The sequence below is a fragment of the Amblyomma mixtum genome, chromosome 1 (genome assembly GCF_055824585.1).
Source record: "Amblyomma mixtum isolate Tamu chromosome 1, ASM5582458v1, whole genome shotgun sequence".
Lineage (NCBI taxonomy): Eukaryota > Metazoa > Arthropoda > Arachnida > Ixodida > Ixodidae > Amblyomma > Amblyomma mixtum.
The window spans coordinates 244,473,947-244,494,986 of NC_143012.1; the positions used below are offsets into that span (position 1 = coordinate 244,473,947).

General features: G+C 47.9%; 2 protein-coding genes across 2 annotated transcripts in view; both read right to left on the reverse strand.

Moving 5' to 3' along the window:
* Positions 1-11,162, reverse strand: part of LOC149371364 (RNA-binding protein 38-like) — an 88,783-nt gene extending 77,621 nt beyond the window's left edge. Inside the window, exon 1 of the mRNA XM_089565494.1 lies at positions 10,935-11,162. Coding sequence (XP_089421620.1) covers positions 10,935-11,111 — 177 coding nt within the window. The 5' untranslated portion in view covers positions 11,112-11,162. The remainder of the gene's footprint in view (positions 1-10,934) is intronic.
* A 2,254-nt stretch (positions 11,163-13,416) lies between these two features.
* The window catches only part of LOC149371365 (transmembrane 9 superfamily member 1-like), a 92,458-nt gene continuing 84,834 nt past the window's right edge, over positions 13,417-21,040 (reverse strand). The window contains exon 14 of the mRNA XM_089565529.1: positions 13,417-16,969. Coding sequence (XP_089421655.1) covers positions 16,768-16,969 — 202 coding nt within the window. The 3' untranslated portion in view covers positions 13,417-16,767. The remainder of the gene's footprint in view (positions 16,970-21,040) is intronic.

Genomic DNA, 21,040 nt, shown 5'->3' on the forward strand with positions numbered 1-21,040 from the left:
CCTTCCGAATATGGGGAACAACGAACGCGGAAACAAGGGGTAAAAAACGAAAAAGAAACAACAAGGAAGGCAACGCGCTCGTGCGTGAGAACACGCTTAGAAAACGTACCTCATTGGCAGAAATAAAGAAATATAAAATAAAAGAGACCATACGCAGCGGCAGTGTGAACTTTTATTTAGGCAAGTAAACGAAGGGAATTGGCTTAAAGGCAGAAGAATGCCTCTTGTGAAACGATGGACGATCAAGAAGGGGGCGCGCCTCACTGTTGCGAAGTACCACTGAGCTTGTTTTTTCCTCTCCAACGCAGGGGATTCGAGGGAAGTTGCAACCAGTGCCATTATTAAACGCCTATACAAGCGCGACGCGACACAGCTGTATTGAGCACGCAGCTTCTCTCGCCTTTGAACGTCGACGAAGGCGGCGCAAGAAGGATGTCGTGTGCAAGCCACTACTACGACGTAATACATCTTACGCAAAAAAAAAAGCAGGAATGCTTTGCAGAGTGAAAATAGAAGGCCACAACTCGTGAAAATAAAAGGATAATTTGACATCACGGCGACATCGTCAATGAGGGCGGAGTTTTTCTAATCCCTTCCGTCGATATTTTTCTCTCCCTTTTTTTTTTTTACGTAAGAGAACTCTTCAAAATACAAAGACCGAGCAGGCGAACTACACTGCCTTTGTCGGTAACTGTATGCTGCAGCAAAGTGAAGCTTTCTGGCAGGGTGACAGGTTACTGACCGCAATGCGCATGCCCAAGACCAGAGGCGCGTTCGTGTCACACGCCCCTTACTAATTCTATCTCCCACTGTCAAGCGTCAAGAACAAAGGAACACTGTAATACCGCTATAGAGGGGCGTTTCTCTAATTACAGGGTTGATAACAGATATCCAAACACACAAATCATGCGCCCGGCAGAAAGAAGAAAAGTTGGCAGCAGCCATGTCAGAATCAACAGGGCTCCGGTTAGCTAACAAATGAACGTCGAAGCACAAGTCAAGGTCAACGTAACAGAACGGAATGATCCAAGTGATTTAGGAAAAAAGAAAAAAAAGGCCAGTCAGCCAAAATTCGCAAACCTATATATGACAAGTGTTAGCAATTTGCATCAAATATCGACTCAGAAAGAGAGAAGTGAGGTGCTAAAGCGACGGTCACCATTAGTCTGTCTTCGCACGCATAGTTCCGGTTTTAGCCACACGTACGTTTACCATCCCACGCTTTGAAAGTCGGCGCACTAAGCACTGCAACTTTCCGGAAGTCGATGCAGTAGTATTCGTTCAGTTGCATGTAGGGCCAAAAACCACGACCTCAATAAAGGTATACGAATCACACAATGCCGCGACGTAAGCATGGTTTGAAATGTATACACGGATGCATGAATGAGTGAATGCTTAATAAAGGGATGACAAGTTATACTAATGTAAAAGGGGAAGAAGCGCAACCGTAGGGGAGCGACAGCCCGTGTCCACTCGCGGCTATTTTTTTCAATCGGAGATGCGATCGCAGTTTCTTTTTGCGCAGTGCGCCATCTGCGAGATCGATACCCTCTTCACCACGTCCGCACTTTTCATGACAGTGTTTCGACTGTGACAGTCGCCCACCACGTCGACGGGCGACACCGTGGGATGTTCAATGTGTCTTAGCACGTCGCAAGGAGGCTTTCGGAAAGAAAGAAGGAAAGAAGGAAAGAAAGAAAGAAAGAAAGAAAGAAAGAAAGAAAGAAAGAAAGAAAGAAAGAAAGAAAGAAAGACTACCCACTTCGCGAACGCCACATCGAAACGCCGCCGCGGTGGCTCAGTGGTTATGGCGCTCGGCTGCTGCCCCGAAAGAGGCGGGTTCGAACCCGGCCGCGGCGGTCGAATTTCGATGGAGGAGAAATTCTAGAGGCCCGTGTACTGCGCGCTGCCAGTGCACGTTAAAGAACTCCGGGTGGTCGAAATTTCCGGAGCCCTTCACTACGGCGCCCCATAGCCAGCCCGAGTCGCTTTGGGACGTTAAACCCATAAACTAAACTAAACGAACAAAACATCCACGCGTTAAACTAAACATCTGCGCCTTGACGCCGCATTTCCAGACACTGACTAAATCCGGTACAAATGATACATAACGGCAGGCATAAGGGAGACCTGCTGCGCTGTGGAATGCACGTGGCTAATACGGCTACATACAGCACCACACGCGTACCCCGAATCAGCCACGAGTCACCGGCTGTATACAAGACGGACAATGTCCCTCCCGCGGCGTGGCTGTAATGACGGCATACACGGGCCAGCAGCGGGGGGTGCATCGTCTCGAATGCAGAGTCAATCTTCTTCGGGCAAAAAGCAGATCGCGCCCTATCGAGCGAACGACCGCGTCCGCTTTCGGACGAGGAGGGACGCGCGTCGTCGATGGGCTTGGCTGCGCCAAAGCACACGCGCGACAGCGGCGCTCTGTCAGTGACGGAAGCTACCATTTGGGGAAGGGGACGACCTCCGCATTGTTCGCGCTCGGGCCAGATCGGTCAGACACGGAAAAAAGACTCCGGCTGCACGCCGGTCGTTAGACGAGGGATATTTCTGTTGCCGCGACGTGCCATGTTCTTTCTCTTGCTCCTTTCCACTGACGCTCCCGCTATATCTCGGAGAAGAAACACTTGACAGCGCTTTGTATTGATTTTCAAAGGGGAGCACCATGAATTCGAAATCGGGAGCATTCTCGCAAGGGCTGGAAATGAAGGTATTCCACGAACCAAGCACTGAGTTTTTTTATTGCGAAAGCAATACCGCTAGCACTTTTCTATTATAATACCCCCCCCCCCACCCTCTTTCCCCAAACTGCTCCCTTTTCTTGAAGTTCTTTTCGCTGCATTCTGCACTTCATGTCAAGTTGCTTGCGGCACTGCTCTATCATCCAATCAGGGCCAAAGAAGACAACAAAAAGCCCCTATAATATCTGAGCAGTGTTTTGACTGCTTTTAAAACAATTGCAGCAATTAAAAAGGCAGTTCAGGATGTTTTGAGAGTACAGCGCTTCATTCAATGCTTAAACTAGCAGAGAAAGTCCGCACGAACAACGCACTGCGGAGGCCTGCTGCGAAGTTGCGCGGCGCTATTCCTAAACTATGCGTTCGACGAATCTCCAGCGGACAGCGCCTGGACACTGGTGCTCTTTCCTTCCCAGAGATGGAGCCACCAGTCGTTCGGGGCAGGGAGGAACACGTTCTGCGGCGTACGCCGTTCCGATTGCTTCAGATCGCCGTAGCCTTCACAACGCTGCAAAATGACTCGTGAGACGGAGTAAAGGCGCCCTCGGCCAATGTTCAGCCTCTCGCCAGCTCGTTTCGCGACCCCGCGAAACAACCACCGCGCAAGGCGACTTCGCAAACGAACGGAGTAGAACGCGCTTTCTACACCGCGCATAAGCACGGCGCCGGTTGCTACACGCCACCCGGTGGTGCAAGCCCAGGCACCACGCATGACGGACCACTCAAGCGCTAACGGTCCGCTCTGTATAGCCGCTATGCACCATCGCCGTTTCCCGAACATAATCATCGCAACCGCACGCAACGCAAAGGGATCGTCGCTTTCGCAAGCGACGCCCACGGGTAAGAAGTGCGTGCCATCACCACGTATTCACGACACAGCGTTAGCATAAAAGAGAGAGAGAGACAAAGAAAGAAGGAGACGCACTGATGACACGTTCCTACCCGGTGAACTTCCTCGTGCCTCCTCCGTCCCGCTCCATCGCCGGCGGAAGGCGCTCAATTATCGCGCGTAGAGTGTACCCAGAATCCACCGCGCGCACCAGCTGCGGCGACAAAGGGAGCGCTTCCCCGTTTGCTCTTGAACACGTGACCGGGTGCGCGTTCCAGCGGTGCACGAGCGACGTCCCTCTGCGCGTGCAAGCGCGGGTAACGACTTCTACTCTCCCACAGCGTCGCACGTCGTGAATGGGCATGAATGGGATTTTAGAAAGAAGGATGGTATGGTATGTGGGGTCTAATGTCCCGGTATTAGGGACGCCGTAGTGGAGGGCTCCAGATTAATTTATTAACCCCTCGGGGTTTCTTAACGCGAGCTGAAAAATAATAATAGAAAAGAACACGGTCGAAGCACGAGACCTGGGCAAGAAATTTCGGACATCTAAGGCGGCTTAAGAGACCCGCATGTGCTCCAATCGCTTCTTTTATTCGTCGTGTTCTGAATTTCTCTTTTTCTGGGCTGCACGGGAGGCTCTGTGGCTAATGGGTTCGCGGGTTCGATGCCTTCCGCGTTTCGATGGAGGAAAAAGAGCGCCCGCGCGTTCCGACTTCGCATGTTGAGAAGTGCCAGGTGACCGAAATCAGCCCCTGACTAAGGAACGCGCCACACAGACCATGCTGCTGTGGGGCCGAAAGATCAATTGACCAATGATATATGCGTAACATTCCGGTGCGCACTGAACAGGGGACTCTGGCTTCCCGGCATGGATCCGCGCTGACCCAATATCCATCTCGGGGGAAAAACTTAATGAAGCTTTTAAAGGGTGAGCCACAGAAGCGGCCATAGCACACCCCCCAAAATTGAGAAAAGCTTGTTCGTGCTTCAATTGCACACCCAGAGAAGAAAATATAAAGAAAGACGCCCGGCAGCTGACTGCACAGGTGAACGTCACCGCTTGCCGTCCGACACCGCTCATGTCGAAACTTTTCTCGGACTCGTCTACTTCTGTTCAAACGCGAGTCAAATGCCTCTACCTCGGCGAGGGACACAATGCTACTCGCTGCATGCAGAGTTCAAAGTCAACCCGGTGCCAGAGCGAATCCTCTCACAGGCAGACCTTTCCCATCTCTGTGACAATCCAGGTGACTCCATGTGATGGCCAAGACCACAGTATCAAAAATGAAGGATGCGCTCGCTACTAAGCTGCGCAGCGACGCAGTGCCCTGACACGCAGGGTTCCCTAATAATCCCAGCTACGAACCTCCTCACCAAGGTCATCTCTCCAGAGACCAGTCTGCAGCAGCTAGCAGAGAGATATATGTGGCGAAAGTCTAGAGGCCCGTGTACTGTGCGATGTTAGTGCGCGTTAAAGAACCCCAGGTGGTCGGAATTTCCGGAGCCCTCCACTACGGCGTCCCTCATAGCCTGGGTCGCTTTGGGACGTTAAACCCCGATAAACCAACCAAATGCGAAACGCCAGCCACTCATTAACGCCACGACTGAGCGCTGTTCCATGCATTCTTTCCTGCTCTGCCAGTCGTTCCGTTGCGCCGTGACAGACACAAAACGCCGCGATTAAAGAAAGAGCCTCGCGTACCATGGCACCGAATCCGACAGACATATCAGCGCTCAGCGAAAATGGAAAAACCACGTCAGGAGGACCTTCGGGAACGTAAACAGTTGGACGAGTTGGCACAGCTGTGCGTTCCTGACAGCCTAACGAAACCAACGAGTAATAACAGCGGACAGGGAAAACTAATTTCATGATCCCCGCATAGGGTAGATTGCCGCGTTCCCCTGTTAGATACACAATGTCCGAAAGTCGCTCGATCGGTCTGACGACGGCGGAGAGAGAGAGAGAAATTGGAAAAAAGAAGCCCGCAAACGACAGCGAGACACGGACTTGCGCCAGTGCCACGAAAACGATTTCGCAAACAAATGGGCTCACACGACATCGGGCGTTTTGACTAACTCCGAGCACGGATGCCGCAGCGGTGCGAGAGGCCAATTGGCGCATCGGTCTCGCTACGAAAAGCTACTGTAAAGCCCTCCCGCACTGCACACCCAACTTTGGCACAGCAAAAAAAAAAAAAAGGCGAAAGAAAATTAGCCGCGTGTGTATGGGCGTGTGAGCTACAACAGGCGCGAAAACACAGGAGGCACACTTCCGACGTATACTACAGACGGCGAGCAGCAGCAGCAGGTGCTGCTCTCGACGATTAATCATGATCGTGACAATAGAGCGAGTGCAAGCCGAGCGTCTGTCTGCGCACAACTGAATTACAGACTCTCTTAATCGCTTGTTTTCGTGATGAGCGTTTGTAGGTCACTGCACACCAGGTTTCCAGTGTCGGGAAATCAATTTGCGGAATGCTGCTGAAACAAGTTTATCGACAGTTGGTTTCGACCAGACACTGCCGATTGCGGTCACGCAAGGGTAAATTAATGCGTCGCATGGAGAGACAAAATTTGAAGATCAATAGAGACCCCTCCACGACTTGCAAGCATAAGGTTCGGTCAATGACGGATAATGTGAGACATGCCACAGGCGGCGTCCGCCGCAAAGGCATACAAACTTTACACGCAGGTTCAGCTAATCAAGGAGCTCAAGAAACACAACGAAATAAATTGGAGGACGTCGATGCTGTCCGCTTTGAAGAACTTTTTTTTTCTGAACTTTTTTTTTTCTTTAGCGCAAGCCTACGATCGCGAGAGGCGCGCTTTGAGAGGAGGAAGAAACTCCAATCCTCGTGATTTTGTTGCCTGACACGCAAGCTTGTTGACGTCACCCGTTAGAACACACGTGACGCCGCCCAGTGTTGCCGAATCGTGGGAAATTTTCCATACAGCGGAAAAACGAACTGCAAAGGGCAAAAAAAAAAAGGAAATTAAATTTTAGTCTACGCAAAATGTGGTCAATTTTTGCGATCCCGGTAAAACTCGTTTTGGGTGCTGTTCAAAAATTGCTTTTCTGGGAAAGGAAATGGCGCAGTATCTGCCTCACATACCTCGGTGGACACCTGAACTGTGCTGTAAGGGAAGGGAGGAAGGTGGGAGTGAAAGAAGAGAGAAAGAGGTGCCGTAGTGGAGGTCTCCGGAATAATGTCGACCACCTGGGGATCTTTAACGTGCACTGACATCCCACAGCCTCCATCGAAACGCGGCCGCCGCGGTCGGGTTCGAACCCGGGTACTCAGCCAAATCAAGATCTCCGAGAGGAAGCAGTCAGTCGCACTCTGGCTCTTGTCGAATAAAAAAGGATGCGCCACTGCATTTCTGTCTACACGCCGTGGTGGTTCAGTGGTTAGGGCGCTCGGCTACTGAGCTGGAGTTTCCAGGTTCGAAGCCGGCCGCGTTTCGATGGATGCGGAACGCAAAAGGCGCCCGTGTGCTGTGCGATGTCAGTGCACGTTAAAGAACCCCAGGTGATCGAAACTATTCCGGAGACCTCCACTGCGGCACCTCTCTCTCACTCCCACCTTCCTCCCTTCTCTTACGGCGCGGGTGTCCACCGAGACGTGAGACAACTACAGCGCCATTTCCTTTCCTCGAAAACTAGTCTCCATTTTTCTTTGTCAGCTGAGAGCTCGCTGCTGATTTCCACGTGCTTCGATTAGATGTGGTTTCACACCTCACAAAGTAGGAGCTTCGAAGACATGCCGACGCCCCCTGACCCAACCAAGGTGGAAGAGTACTTTTTGACCAGCCACACTGAAACGTCGAACCTATACAAATGTTGACTCTATAACGTGAATGTTCAGATGAGAAACCGGACGGGCACTGATGCCAATATTGCGGTGGCTGTTGTGCGCATGTCACTCAAGGAACGTGGCTTCGTGTGGGTAGCTGCTGTGCTAACTTTACGGCAACAAGAAAGCAACGCAGTTCTCCATAAATGATTCAAGACTAGTTGGAAAAGGCTTTCCCCTGCGCAACGGAGTAAAAAAGAGTGCAAGAAACCACGTTTTTTTTCTACTGCTCCGTCGATAATTTTGTCGTTTTTGTGCATTTGCGGTCAAAAACAGAGGCCCGAATCACGCGAAATCGACAAAAGCGGTGCCGTCGAGATAATTTCATTCGCTCTTGTAGTTTTAACAGTTACAATATAAATGGAAGTCTCCACAAGCATTTTTGTATGGGTCAACTCGAATAAGACCATTTGAACAACTAACTGTAGGGTGAAGTTTTGGCTTCAAGCAATTATGGCTCAAAGAGGTGAGTACGTAGGCTCTAGAGGAACGCCCAATAATTTTATGGGCTCTGCACTTACTTATAATTAACGAATTCTTTGCCGCCACTCACTCTGAAATCATTATCTGTTCAATTAAATATTTGTTAAAAAAAGGAGGGGGGGGGGGGGGGGAATTGTGTCGAGAAGGGCTCAGCAAGACGGCAACACTGGCGCCGCCGCAACGGTGGCCTCAACCGGAATGCAAGATGGCAGAGAGCACAAGCGTCAGACATTTTCTGGCAACAGAACGGGGGAATGATTTCTATGCCCACTGCACGGTAAGATGAAGCCCGAGGAGATCCCTGGGAGCGTGCACGTAGGCGAAGTTGCAGGCATAACAACGATAAGTGCACTCGAAAGAAAGTTACGGAAAACTAGGCCAGCTGTTGCCATCAGTCGTGCATAAGACTAACGACACAACTAAAAAGACTGCACCGTAGCCTCCTCACAAACCGACAGCGGGCATCAAACTCCACCCCCGAGACCAGACAAATTATTATAAACCCGGGAAGACCCATGAATTTTCGCACTGTAAAAGAGCGACTACAAGAGTGGCCACTAGCGCGGAGTGCTGTGCTATGCCGCAGGCTACGACGGATACGGTTTTATAACATGGGGGTCGGAAATGTACGCGCACATGGCCACATGAGACGCGGAAGCGGCGATTAGATCACTGAGATTGGCGCAATAACAAAATGCACCTTGAGAAAAGCTCCAACAGCGTGCCTCGGTTCGTTTAATGGAACAGAAGGTTCGACGTATTCAGAAGCACACAAACTTGGCTTTTTAGTTGAAAACAGAGCGCTGTTTTCCACATCGCTTCACGTCGTTACAAGCTAAGACCCTGCAAAATCCAGTCTCATTCTACTCACTATTTATCGTTTTTGTGCTCCGTAGAAATAGGTCCTCTAGGTTGGGTGAATCAGTGCACAAAAGCTGCAGCTCGGAACCCAGAGAAGCGTCCAGAAAACTTTCTAAACTAAAACGCACTTTGGGAAATACCTGAGACACAAATTCAGTCTCAGTCTAATAGCTATTTTTTCGTTTTTGTGCTCCGTAGAAATAGGCCCACTAGGTTGGGTGAATCAGTGCACAAAAGCACCAGCTCGGAACCCAGAGAAGCGTCCAGAAAACTTTCTGAACTAAAACGTACTTTGAGAAATACCTGGGATATAACATGCTCCGCCACTGCCGCTGTTATCCTTGATATCACTGATGTGTACTTTTTTCCAGAAAAAATGGAATGTCGAGGTTGCAGGCCAGTTCATCCCAGAGATGTGATCCTGAACTGGCGGAAACCAGCACGTGGCAAGTGACGCGCAGTAATTTCAAAGAAAAGGATGGAGCCATCCCAAGCACTGCATTGGAGTCGAGGCAAGTCGCACGCGCTACAAAAACACCTTGAGGCAAGAGTGACATCGTGCAGGTCATGAAGAAGAAGGGATTGGCGACGAACGTACTGCAATAATAAAATCGGGAACAGAAGCAAAGCACAAAAGAGGGCGTCTTTAGGTTTTCAAAGCCATGGTCGTGCACATGCTGCACTAACCGTTGTAAGAGTCCGCCATTATTCAATATAAACGTCAACACGCAGAACACACACGTCTGACCGTGGATTGGAACCTCTTGCTTTCCACACAGACATCACAAAAATGCATCACAAAGAAAAAAAAAAGAATTAGATGCCTGTAACGACTACCGCGAGAGCTCACAAGGGTGACGCATTTCGAATGAACACTCGACGAACGATATTACTTCGCCTTCAGGCCCTTTCAGAAGTGTGCCATGCTACGCCGAAGTCCGCCGCTGCTGCCTACACACAGCTCGACGGTCCCAGATGCCAGCACCGACAGCAGCAAATCTGAGCGACTTCCCAAGCATCGCACAACGTAGACGCCCGCCTGTCCCTACGTGACACAATGGGCCAGATTAATCACACCGCGACAAAACAGCCGTCCGCAGAGACCCAAAAGAAGCAAGCGGCGAAATAAAACAGCCGGAGAGGCATAAAAAAAAAATAATACTCAGGTTTAAAAGTAAAACTGCCCTCTAGCCTCCGCATTGAACGCAGCCGCGGAGGATAGGGACGGCTACACGTCTCGTAAATCTGTCACGAGTCTCTCTCGCAGCCCCACTAGAGGCTCCAGTCAGCGCACGAGATGGGCAAGGCTCGCAGGAGACAACCCCCCACCAACCAACCGCCGCATTTACTTTTTTTTTTCTGTAGGCGTTCGGAACGCCTTGAACAGACACTACAACACGCATCGCGAAAAAAAAGAAAACGATGATTGCTGAAAGATTACAACGCAGGGAACTGCACTGGCCAAAACTACGCTAATCGCCCACTCTAGATGGAGTGGGGACCACTACAACGTGCGTTTGATACCGCGTGCGTTAGACAATGTGCCCTAATCGTGCATTCACCACGTTTTCCGTACCTCCGCAGTAACCCTCCATACACCCCCCCCCCCCCCCCTCCCTTTCTTTTTGTTCTCTTAGCTGTTGCGATCGGCCCAAAAATATCGCCGCATGTACTACGCGCGCCTTTTGTCTCGAAGAGCACGGGGGCGGGCGATATGATCAACAGTTCTCTCGGTCGATGATGTCCGAACGAACCGTCATCCACAGCACACATTATGGACCAGACCGCTACGGCGTTCGAAAATGGCACGCGCAGACCCTCGGGCCTGAAACGCTCCTGTCGCACAATCAATTCTCAAGCGGCGATCGCTCGCAAGTGCGAGATCGTCCGCAGCCGCCAAATGATTCATACACTCATGCGACGTCACTGGCGGAGCACACAGGCGCACACGCACTTGGCGCTGCTCGGAAATAAACCGTTCGCGGCCGGGTCTTTCTTTTCGAAATTGCGTCGTCAAATCGACGCTCACTACCAAACTGCACTTCGCTAAATGATCGCAGGTTACATAGCCACACACCAAAACAACGCGCGGCGCATTTTGAACCCCGTTTCGGTGATACAAGAGAGAGCAAACAAGAGAGACGCTCCACTTACGAAACCATATCCTCTGCTTTTTCCCGTCTGTCGATCGGTGATGACCACAGCTTCCTCGATGTCACCGAAGGACTCGAAAAACTGCCGTAATGACTTGTCAGTGGTGTGGTACGGCAGTCCGCCCACGAATATTTTTGTGAACGTCGTGTCCTTTTGCTGCACGCCACACTCCGACATGCCGCTAACCACAGCTTTGCATGCTCGTCTGACGCTCGACCAGCTGCTGATCACGTGACTACGGCGGTGGCGCCCCCTGGCTAAGAATTGGTGGTAGCCTGAGGGCGAGGGTGCGCTTTTGCCGCTAGTTCGGTTTCGGTTTTAAAAGCGGGAAGTTTGAACATTGTTTTCGCACGAGTAGTGCCACATCCTGTGGGACTGCAAAATAGAGCCACCTCCGGGTGATCTAGTTACAGCTCCTTCTCTCGAGCGGTGGGAGACCGTGCTGGCTAGCTCTGACCGCAGAACGCAGGTTTTGGCGGTGGAGTGGGCTGACAAAGTCGTCGAGGGCTATGTACTCTCGACCCCTTAACGCGACCTCTTACCAAGCTCTCTCCGGCGAATAAAATGTTTTACAATCAATCAATTGAAAATGTTACGCTGTAGGGTACTCCATCAAAATATTTTATTCTTTGCATTGCTTAGCACGATCAAAGTGTTCTTCACGACTCAAAATGAAACTTCATCAAAGAGAGGAAATATGGTTTCAGGTGAGTGCCGGGAATGCAAAGCTCCAAGAGCAACTTCCACAGCCCAGATAAAACTCTCAAATGAAGAATAATGACTTTAACGAAATAATTTTGCATTATTTGGTTCTGAAACGTGTACTCTCCAAATAATTCGTTAAAGTACAGACGTAAAACAATAAAAAATACCCAGGAAAAGACAACAATCAGTTCCTGGTTGTAATTTTCGACAAGTGAAAATTAATCAGGTGAGGTGCTTTTCTGACGAAAGTCAGTGTAAATGGTAAATGAACATATCAATGCCTTAACACTCAGCCCTACTGCATGACACATAATGGTGCTCAGCTCCTAAGTTACAAAGCCACTGGTTAGCTAAGCTATTCACCATCATCTTGCCTCCAATAATTGTGCACAAAACTGCTAACCTTTTGCCCCACATCTTTTGCACCAGAGTTCCCAAGAAGCAAAAAAGCAAATGTGGGCTTAATGAGGACATTAGTCAAAAACTGGCAGTACCGTCACATACTACTTGAATATCATATGGTCTATGTATAAGCCATATCAAATTGAGATGCTGAAACCAAATTGGTAATTCAAGGTCTGAGCTTCCGTGTGGTTAAATAAGCACATTCAGTCGAACAGCCAGAAGCTTCAGCTTTTGGCACATAAAAACATTCTCCTCGACTTTGGCACCAACCAGTCTTTGAATGTGCACGATGTGTAGTGCTCATTGAACTAGAAAAAGTACCCGCATGCACTGGAAGGTAATTAATCCATTTTAATTAGATATGTTACAAAATGCAAATCTTGAACACCTGTGACAGCTCTGCATTGAATTAAAAAATAGTTTTTCCCAAAGCAAACGCCAGTGTTAAGATGTTCTATGGCTCATAGAATGCACCTACTGCAGTCAATATGAAAGCCAATACAGTATGTAGATGCTGGAACACACAATGATCAATGGCTTGAAAGGTTTGGTTTATTGGGGTTTAAAGTCCCGAAGTGCCTGAGGCTATGAAAGACGCTGTAGTGAAGGGCTCCGGAAATTTCGACCACCTGGGGTTCTTTTAACGTGCACTGACATCGCACAGCACACGGGCCTCTAGAATTTCGCCTCCATCGAAATTCAGCCGCAGCGGCCGGGATCGAACCCGCGTCTTTCAGGTCGGCAGCCAAGCGCCGTAACCACTGAGCCACCGCGGCGGGTTCAATGGCTTGATAGGAAAACCAGAAGAGAGAAAGATGTATTCGGGAATGTGAGTGGCAAGCTGCATGTTTTACCTGACCATTATCAAATCGAGCTTTAGCCTCGGTAGCCACCTTCAAGACGTCTCTATTAAGGCGCATATCTGAGGAGTGTGCATTCAGACCTTCATTCAGGAAGTGTCACCAAGTGTAATTCAGCACTTGAGTACAGATAGTGTGTGTGCATTACATGGCAGATTACTGCGCTTGAATGGTGCACTCTGTTCAGCATTTATGAAAATCGTGGCTGTGTGGCCAACCCAATATAGCTTTTAAAGACATGAGGAGTTAAACAAAACCCGTGGGAATGTGCATGCCCGATAAAGTCTTGTTTCGAGCCCTAGGGAAATTGTAAATGATGCAAGTGTACTCCCCAGTGTGACGTTTGAGTGTTCTAGACAGGTGTGTGGGCAAATGTCCAAGTCCAATTTGACCTTGTTGCCAAGTTATTCAATGTAACTGTCTTTGCTACTTCACACGAGTTTCACAATCTGAAAGGCCTTCCTCCACAGCACAGGATTTCTGTGGTATGCTAAGAAACAAAGTCATGCGGGTTAAACAAACAAAACATATTTTATTATCGCTCAAAATACAATAAATAAAATGAAGCAATACATGTACAAAACCACAAGGCCTGCTGCGCAGAAGCAGCTTTAGAGATAAAGCTTCAGTCATACCCTAAGCTCACAAACCAACACAACACAGACGTTTAAACATACATGCTTTCATGCCCAACAATAACAAAACCAATTATACAGAAATACACCAGGTTAGCACGACAATCCAGTGCACCTTCACACGCACACATTGTTTAGCTTTATGTTGATCTAGACACAACGTGACTAGGTTTCAAAATCCTCATTCAAGAAACTAACACTAGTGACTATGGCCGCATGCACCCATGCAAGTTATTGCAACATTACAGATCACCACAACAATACAAAACTGGGCTTCTTTCTCAGACACATCCCGAGAAAACCTGCAGGCTCATATGTACCCATAGGACATGTTGGCTTCATAAGGATACCCGACTGAATCTAGCTTGCTGCAGATTGCTTGCAATGCACCAGGCATGGCCGACAGAAAGAAACCTGGATACAAGTGGCCCCGTAAGAGGCAAAGTGAAAGACATCACCCCATGTGACGGGCAAACCCCATCCACAAATGCGTAAGTGTATTTGTTACATTTTAAGCAGTGCACCAGGGGGAAAATGTACTACTTTAGATTACTGTGGCCCTACTGAGGGCGCATGGCAGCAGTGGGCTACACGTGGCAACAACCAACAGTTAATAAACAAAATACAGATAAATGCAAGGCCTTGCTTGAGAAGAACTGCAGGTTAAACCACAAAGATTTCTGAAAAAACGACCACACGAATGTGAGCCCATCTGGTGAATGTGCAGCTGCAGTCATGTCCAAGGGTCTTGCAAGTTCCAAAAATAGCAGCCTATTGTAAAGTGGAATCATTAAAGACAAAGTGAATGCCAAGGATGCTGCGTTCAAAGCAAGTGATCTAAGGTAGAAAGTGTGAAAGACTCAATGTGTGTCTATTGCTGGCAACACACGGTCAGATGCAATGTCATCAAACAAGAAATGCAGTGTTACGTAGTACTTTCCTGCTCGTAGCACCGCCTTAGGCACACAACCACTAGCTAGAAACTATGCTATGGCCACAAGCATAGTAGGACAGGAAACGGCATGAATGCAATAAAATTAGCACACAAATCCTACGGCTGCATTCAGGTTAAGCGCTGGTCGATGAAACAACTAGTGTAAATATGTTGTCTGCTGATAGTAAGCTAACAGCAAAATGTATGAGTTAACACTGTAAATGCGCAGTACCCGGAGAAGAAAAACGGAAAACATGTTAGTCTGACCAGAACATCATTTGGCAACAGTGTGCACATGAAAGAAATTGTGCTTGTGAAGAAAGAGGTAGCTTCTGTGCGCTTAGTGACCAGCCCAGCTGGCAGGGAGAAACAGAACAGAGCAAAGAAGCTCAAGCACAACGAAAGAGGCATGGCTCCAGATTATGTGGCTTAGTTGTACTGCCCATGTTTAGAGAGTGAATGCTCCTGACTCGCTCCGTGAATAACGCAGTGGTTACTACTAACAAGGAAATTACTAGCCTCACTTGTTCTCACCAGTCAACTAAATGACTGAACATAACATGCCACGCATCAAAAGAGATGCATGTCTGTCTCCCGACAGAAACAAGGAAACGTGACACAGTTCGAGCGCTGATATCTTCCTGCTCAGTGCTTTTGAAGACAGTTGTGCTTTCAGCTTTCATTGTGCACAGTGCGTAATCCACTGCAATTTAGCAAAATGCAAGAGGGTATGCTGTTGAAAGATCAGTGCAAAGCTCCACAAGTGAAGGTGATTGTTGAAGGCGATTGTTGAAGGCAATAAATGAAAGACCACTGCTGTTTTACTGCCCCAATCGGACAACCCAGCAAATTCCGTCTTTCTTTGACATCAAAGCTTCCAGTAAACCAACAACCTTCAAAACTTTCTCCCCGAAAAAAGGAGGTGGGGAAGGGAAGAAAAGTACTGGATGCATAAGTGAACAAAGTTTTCAAAATCTCCATAACTTCAAATATTTTACTACATACATCATTAGCACAAGTCATGACCAAAATTATAATGAAACCCAAGTGTGTAAATTTTTTAGACATGCTGAGAGAACAGTAGTGCAGCAAACACAAATATATTTTTCAAGCGAAATGCAAAGTGTAATGCCAGGCAGGCATGTGAAATGCTAGCTAGCGACAAATAAATAACGCCAATGAAAGGACCAATGAAACCTTGACTGACATTCCAAATCCAAGTACCATTTATCTCTAGCGAACCAGCGTGACACAACAAATGAAAATTTTTTCTAGCCAGAGAAGGTGCAGCATTCGCAAGCTGCACACAAATAAGAGTAATTTTCTTCAGTTCTCTTGCCAGCACACCAATTTTCTTCTGTGGAGTCAACAGACACAACTTATACTGACAAACCATTACAAAGTCGCTGTCATTCAGAGTATCACAGTGCAGTGAAATTTGCAAAAAGAGTCCAAGGTGATCTCACATTCGTGATAAGGCAGCAGCACACATTTAAATACACAACTTATTTTCGGCAGCCCTCACTTGCAGTCGATCCCAAAATTTTTTTTAGCACACACTTACAAAGAGAATTTTTATATCCCGTATTCACCTTTATGGCCTAAAAAGAAAAGAAAAACTGAGACCAGGAAGGGAACCATGCATAAGCTGCCAAATCATAGCAAGAACAGAGAGAGGAACAAAGTAAACTGCCCTAACTAAGCAGAGTGCAGAGTTGAAACTAGGCCACCTTTAAAACCCAAACTGGAGAGACTGCAATGGTGTCATTACACACAAGCTGATCTCACAAACATTAAGACAGAAACAAACAATAAAAGAAAACAGTTTTGTACCGTGTATCACATCTCGGCATCCGCAGAATTTTGACCTATTCCAAAACATACAGGAGCAACATTTCACATGCACATACTTCGTACACTGCAACAAATCAAAACATGCAGTTACACACAAGAAAAGGGTATAAAGTTCTAGAAATACACCCATTTTCCATTTTCTTTGTTCCATCTTCTGCATCCTTTGCCCATCAACACAAATGGAACACAGTCAACTTCACGCGCAATAAGCAACACTAACATCAGATGCCAGGAAAGAAAACTGTGCGTCCAGATCAGATGTGGTTGTCAGTTTTCTGCACCATTTAGGAACAAAAAGAGAAAGAGAACAAAAAGGCACCAGGGCAATTGCATGCACAACACACTGCACAAAAGCAAGGGGAACATTGGTGGTGGTGATCGCTGGTACAGGAACAGGAACAGCAGCAGCAGCAGCAGGTTGGTGCGAGCAGTGCAGCCACTCAGTCCGTCTTGATAGTGCTGTACAGGTAGCGTACAAACCTGTACGCCGCAAAAAAGCTCACGGTGCCGAGGGAGAGGAAGAACACGTACGCCGTCAGGATGCTGTAGCCAAAGAACTCCACGGCCTGCAGCGTGCCGCCCATGTTGGAGCGGAAGAAGTAGAAGAATGCGGCGTAGAAGAAGACAAACGCACCCGTGGACCTGCAAAGGTTGACCAGAAAGGTTGATGGTGGCACTGCGCTTTTCGTGAATCAAGTGGAGCTCAGTGATACTGAAAACTACAAAGTTTGGCTCTTTGACCCAACAGCTTAGCTATGGCACTTTCTGGCCAAGCTGCCATTGCACCGTTAAAATCAAATCAACATCATGCAAAGACTACTGCCACATTAAGAAAAGTTGTCATACAAATGCAAACTTAAGCAACAAACAATTGTAAGCCTTTTGTCAGACTCCTGATGATGCTGATGCCATGAATTAGTGGAATAGGTCGCTTCCTTCTTTGGTTTGCTGGTTTGGCTCCCCAGTAAAGGTTCACATAGATTTAATTATTTGTGCTTGTCCCAAGAAGTTCAGTAAGCTAAATACTTTTTTTTACGGACATTTTAGTGTATACTAAACTGCTTAATCTAACTCCTATACGAACAACATAAAGCTCAAGGCCACATGCTATACACCATTTTATGAGGAGCGGGCAGGAGAGGGAGAAATACTCTCAAACACGTGCGCTGCGCGACACCCCACTGTTGCCATCCTCCCCTGGGCTGATAAACCGGCGCGCGGAGCAACGTCCGCGGCTGCTTAGCTACCGGTCAAGCGCGTGTATGCGTCTGTACAACAAAAGCAGCAATGTTGTACGGAACACCAACGTCTTCTAGACATTGTTTCATTGTCGGTTGTGGAAATAGTCGACGGAAGTAGAAAAAAAAAAAAAATGCCGTGAGTATGTATGCGCAGCATGCTATGTGAAGGTCTCAGCACGTCTGCGGTGTCCATTTCTTCACCGCATTTCCACCGGTCCCGAGTTGCATTGGCAGTTGGCGTAGTTGTGGAACAAAAAATACTTGCGCCAACAAAAAGCTTAAACGTTAGCGCACTTTGTGAACGAAATACAGACAGAAACAAGCCCACTGCCTGTGCCTAATATCGGGCGCGGAACGAAGCGCAGCGCCTGGGTTACCGAACTACAATTTGTGCATAATTTTAAGAGATCAAGTATTTGGACGGTCTTGGCAGAGCTCTTTTAATTCAGCAGTACACTATGTGAGGACTTCACAAATTTGGCCACAACTTAGTTTCGCCGCCCCACATGATCGTCAATATCGGGAGGGTGTGGGGATCGCCACCTGAAAAAAATAAACATGTCGTTAGTGCAAAAATACTAACTTAATTTGGACAGCATGGCATGAATAGAAACGGCGACATGAACCCAACTGCAAAGTGAGAACAAATGCAGCCATGACAACGTAAGATGAAAAAATACACGGCATGCACAGGACGGTAAACTATGCCACGCATTGTAATAAATTATTCGACTGAAATCGCATCGAATGCACTGTAAAAAAAAATACACACTATGCATAACCGTGCCAAAGATACAACAAACGCAGCGACTTGAGCAGTGCCCCGACCCGATTGAGATTGGAATTCTCAACACAGGTGCGGCGATTCTGCCTGTCAGTAAGTGGTAATAGCGTTCCATTAGCGTACCAACCTATTAGATCGTGTAATTGCACACTTTCTGGTATTTGTGCACCAGTGAGTACTGGCGGGAGCGGAGAAGGCGAGAATGCGAATTGCTTTCAGTCAACCGGCTTGTATCGCTCGTAGTACGAAGAGCCCTACGCAAGCGGCAGGAGGGGCCAATTTTTAATTTCTTCGCGCGTATCTCCGCAAACAAACATTCTAATCATCAGAAGTGGATTCGTTTCGGTCATGCACTCGCTGTTTCCAAAATGTTCAGTTTGTAAATGGGGTACTCTGTCGCAAGCTCAGCATCTAAACTGTCACACTCGCCATGTCCAAGCAGGCAGCTAAGGCGTTCATGAAAAACTGCGCTCCACGAAAAACTAGAATCCATTGCTCTCCGCGATTTTTTGTTTCAACACATTTTGCTTTCGTTTTTCTAACATGCAACACCGTGCCGTATTTGCCCTACAGGCAACCGGCGACAAAAAAGCACACGTGAACTGCGAGCATGGCACTCACCAATGCTGATCGTTCGCTGCATGTTCGCTGCGTCGAGGAATGGTCGCTTGCTCTCAGTTGGTCATTGCAGGAGCTAATGGCGTAGCACACACGAGGATGGACACGAGGCGAACGACCACCCAAAATTTCTAGGCTTGACAGGAATAAAACAGACGAATGACACTTTCAGAGATCACACGCTGCTTCGTCTGCAGCCCACCGGCTGCAAATTATCAGCCCAAGATGGCGTCGGCGGTAGGCGGCGCTCGAGTAAAACAAACATGGCGGCGCCCAGGTATCGAAACTAAAATCATGTATACAAGCCAGGTAGTGTGAATATGCTGGACTGTTCATTTTTGCAACGTGAGTAATCATGAATTGTAAGCTTTAATGTTCCGAAGCGACACATGCGTAATGAGGGATGCCATAGTGGGGGGGCTCCAGATTGATTTAGACCATCTGGTGTTCTATAAAGCATGCTTGCGTTGCACCGCACGCAGGAGTTTTTTTGTTTCACCTCCATCGAAACATGACCACCACAACAGGGATTGAAACTGCGACCTTGTAATTGTTGGCCACTCTAAGGGGCAGCTAGCAAAGGAGCTTCTTGAAACCTCATTCATTGATAAGTTGGGAAGTGACAAGTGCATCAGTGACATGTATGTTGTTTTGCTACGAAAATAATCTATGTTGCTAAATGCTGAGTAATCTCATTGTGAAAGTTTTAATAAAACGCACGGAGGCAAAAAAAAAAACGTCTGAGTTGCACTCTGGTAACTCCAAAACATGCCGTTTGGGTTGGGACTTGACTCCAGCTATGAACGAGCCTCTTCTGCTTCAAGGGCACTCCCCTCAAGTGGACGACCAGATCAATGTCTAGTATATGCATGTACCAGCTTTCTCAGAGATCTACACTTCGACGGCCTGAAAAACAACAGCCCTTGGCAAGTGCCTCCCAACTGAATATTAAATGCAGAACCAATTTGTAATGACCCAATCAGCACCAAAACCACAAAAAACAATAGCTACTGGTACTTTTAATGTTACGACAGAGCAGGGTTACAAATGTATGGCACCCTTAGCTTCTGGTGTAGTATTAGCAAGCACACGAAAGTACACCAGCATGTGGACTGCACCTGTCATTTGCCTCAGCAGAAAAGTCTTCAAACATCCCAGCAATACCATATCACTGTGACAAGCACCAACCTTTCTCTTCGTGTACTATAAACTTTTGATGAATTCCCGCCCACTTCTAAAGAATGAATCCTTTCCTTTCCACAGATTTCCTGACCTATATTCAGGGACAACTTTTCTTGGCAATACTGCAAAGGCTAGGCAGGAAAGAGAAGCAGCTGGGCTTTTGTCCCCATGTCGTGGGGGGGTGGGTTGTTCAATGTCCAGGCTATGGGTGTGGAGGGGTGAAAGGGGGGAAACTATGGAGCCGAACAAGGAACAACAGGGCACAGAGACAAAGCCAGCCTCCTTCCTTTTCCTGCTTAGCCTCTAATGCATTGCCAAGAAAAGTTGTTCACAGCTACAGTTTCTGCCAAGTTCAAGCTTGTTTCTCAAGCAACGTCCTGAAGGTTTGCCAGCTCGAAAGGCTTTGATTTGACCAGCTGGATGTCATAAGCATGAGGTCTGCTTACTGCCATATAATGAAACTACAGTCGAGCTCACTTATAACGATACTGGTTTTAACAATATATCGGTTACAACAATGAAAAGCTGCTGCACCGTCTACTTTTGTATGTTTTCTATGATAAAATAACCCGCTTACTACAATGCCCCCATGACGCATGATTGGTTATAGCAATGAAGTCTGGCTCCTGAGTGCTCATGCTATATAGGGTAGTGGGATGCGAAATCCTTGAAAAGAAAAAAAAAAATTCTAGCCGCTGCACCTGCCCCACCGCGTGCTCAAACAATAGTACCCATTTCCCGGCCTTCTCCACATCGCCTCTCTCCCGCCGCCCTTCCACCTCTAACACAAATGAGCTGCGCCCGTAGCTCTGCGTCGCACCACCCTCCGAAACATGAATGGACCTTGCCAACACGCCGACAGTGCTGATCGGCTCGCTCACCCCTCAT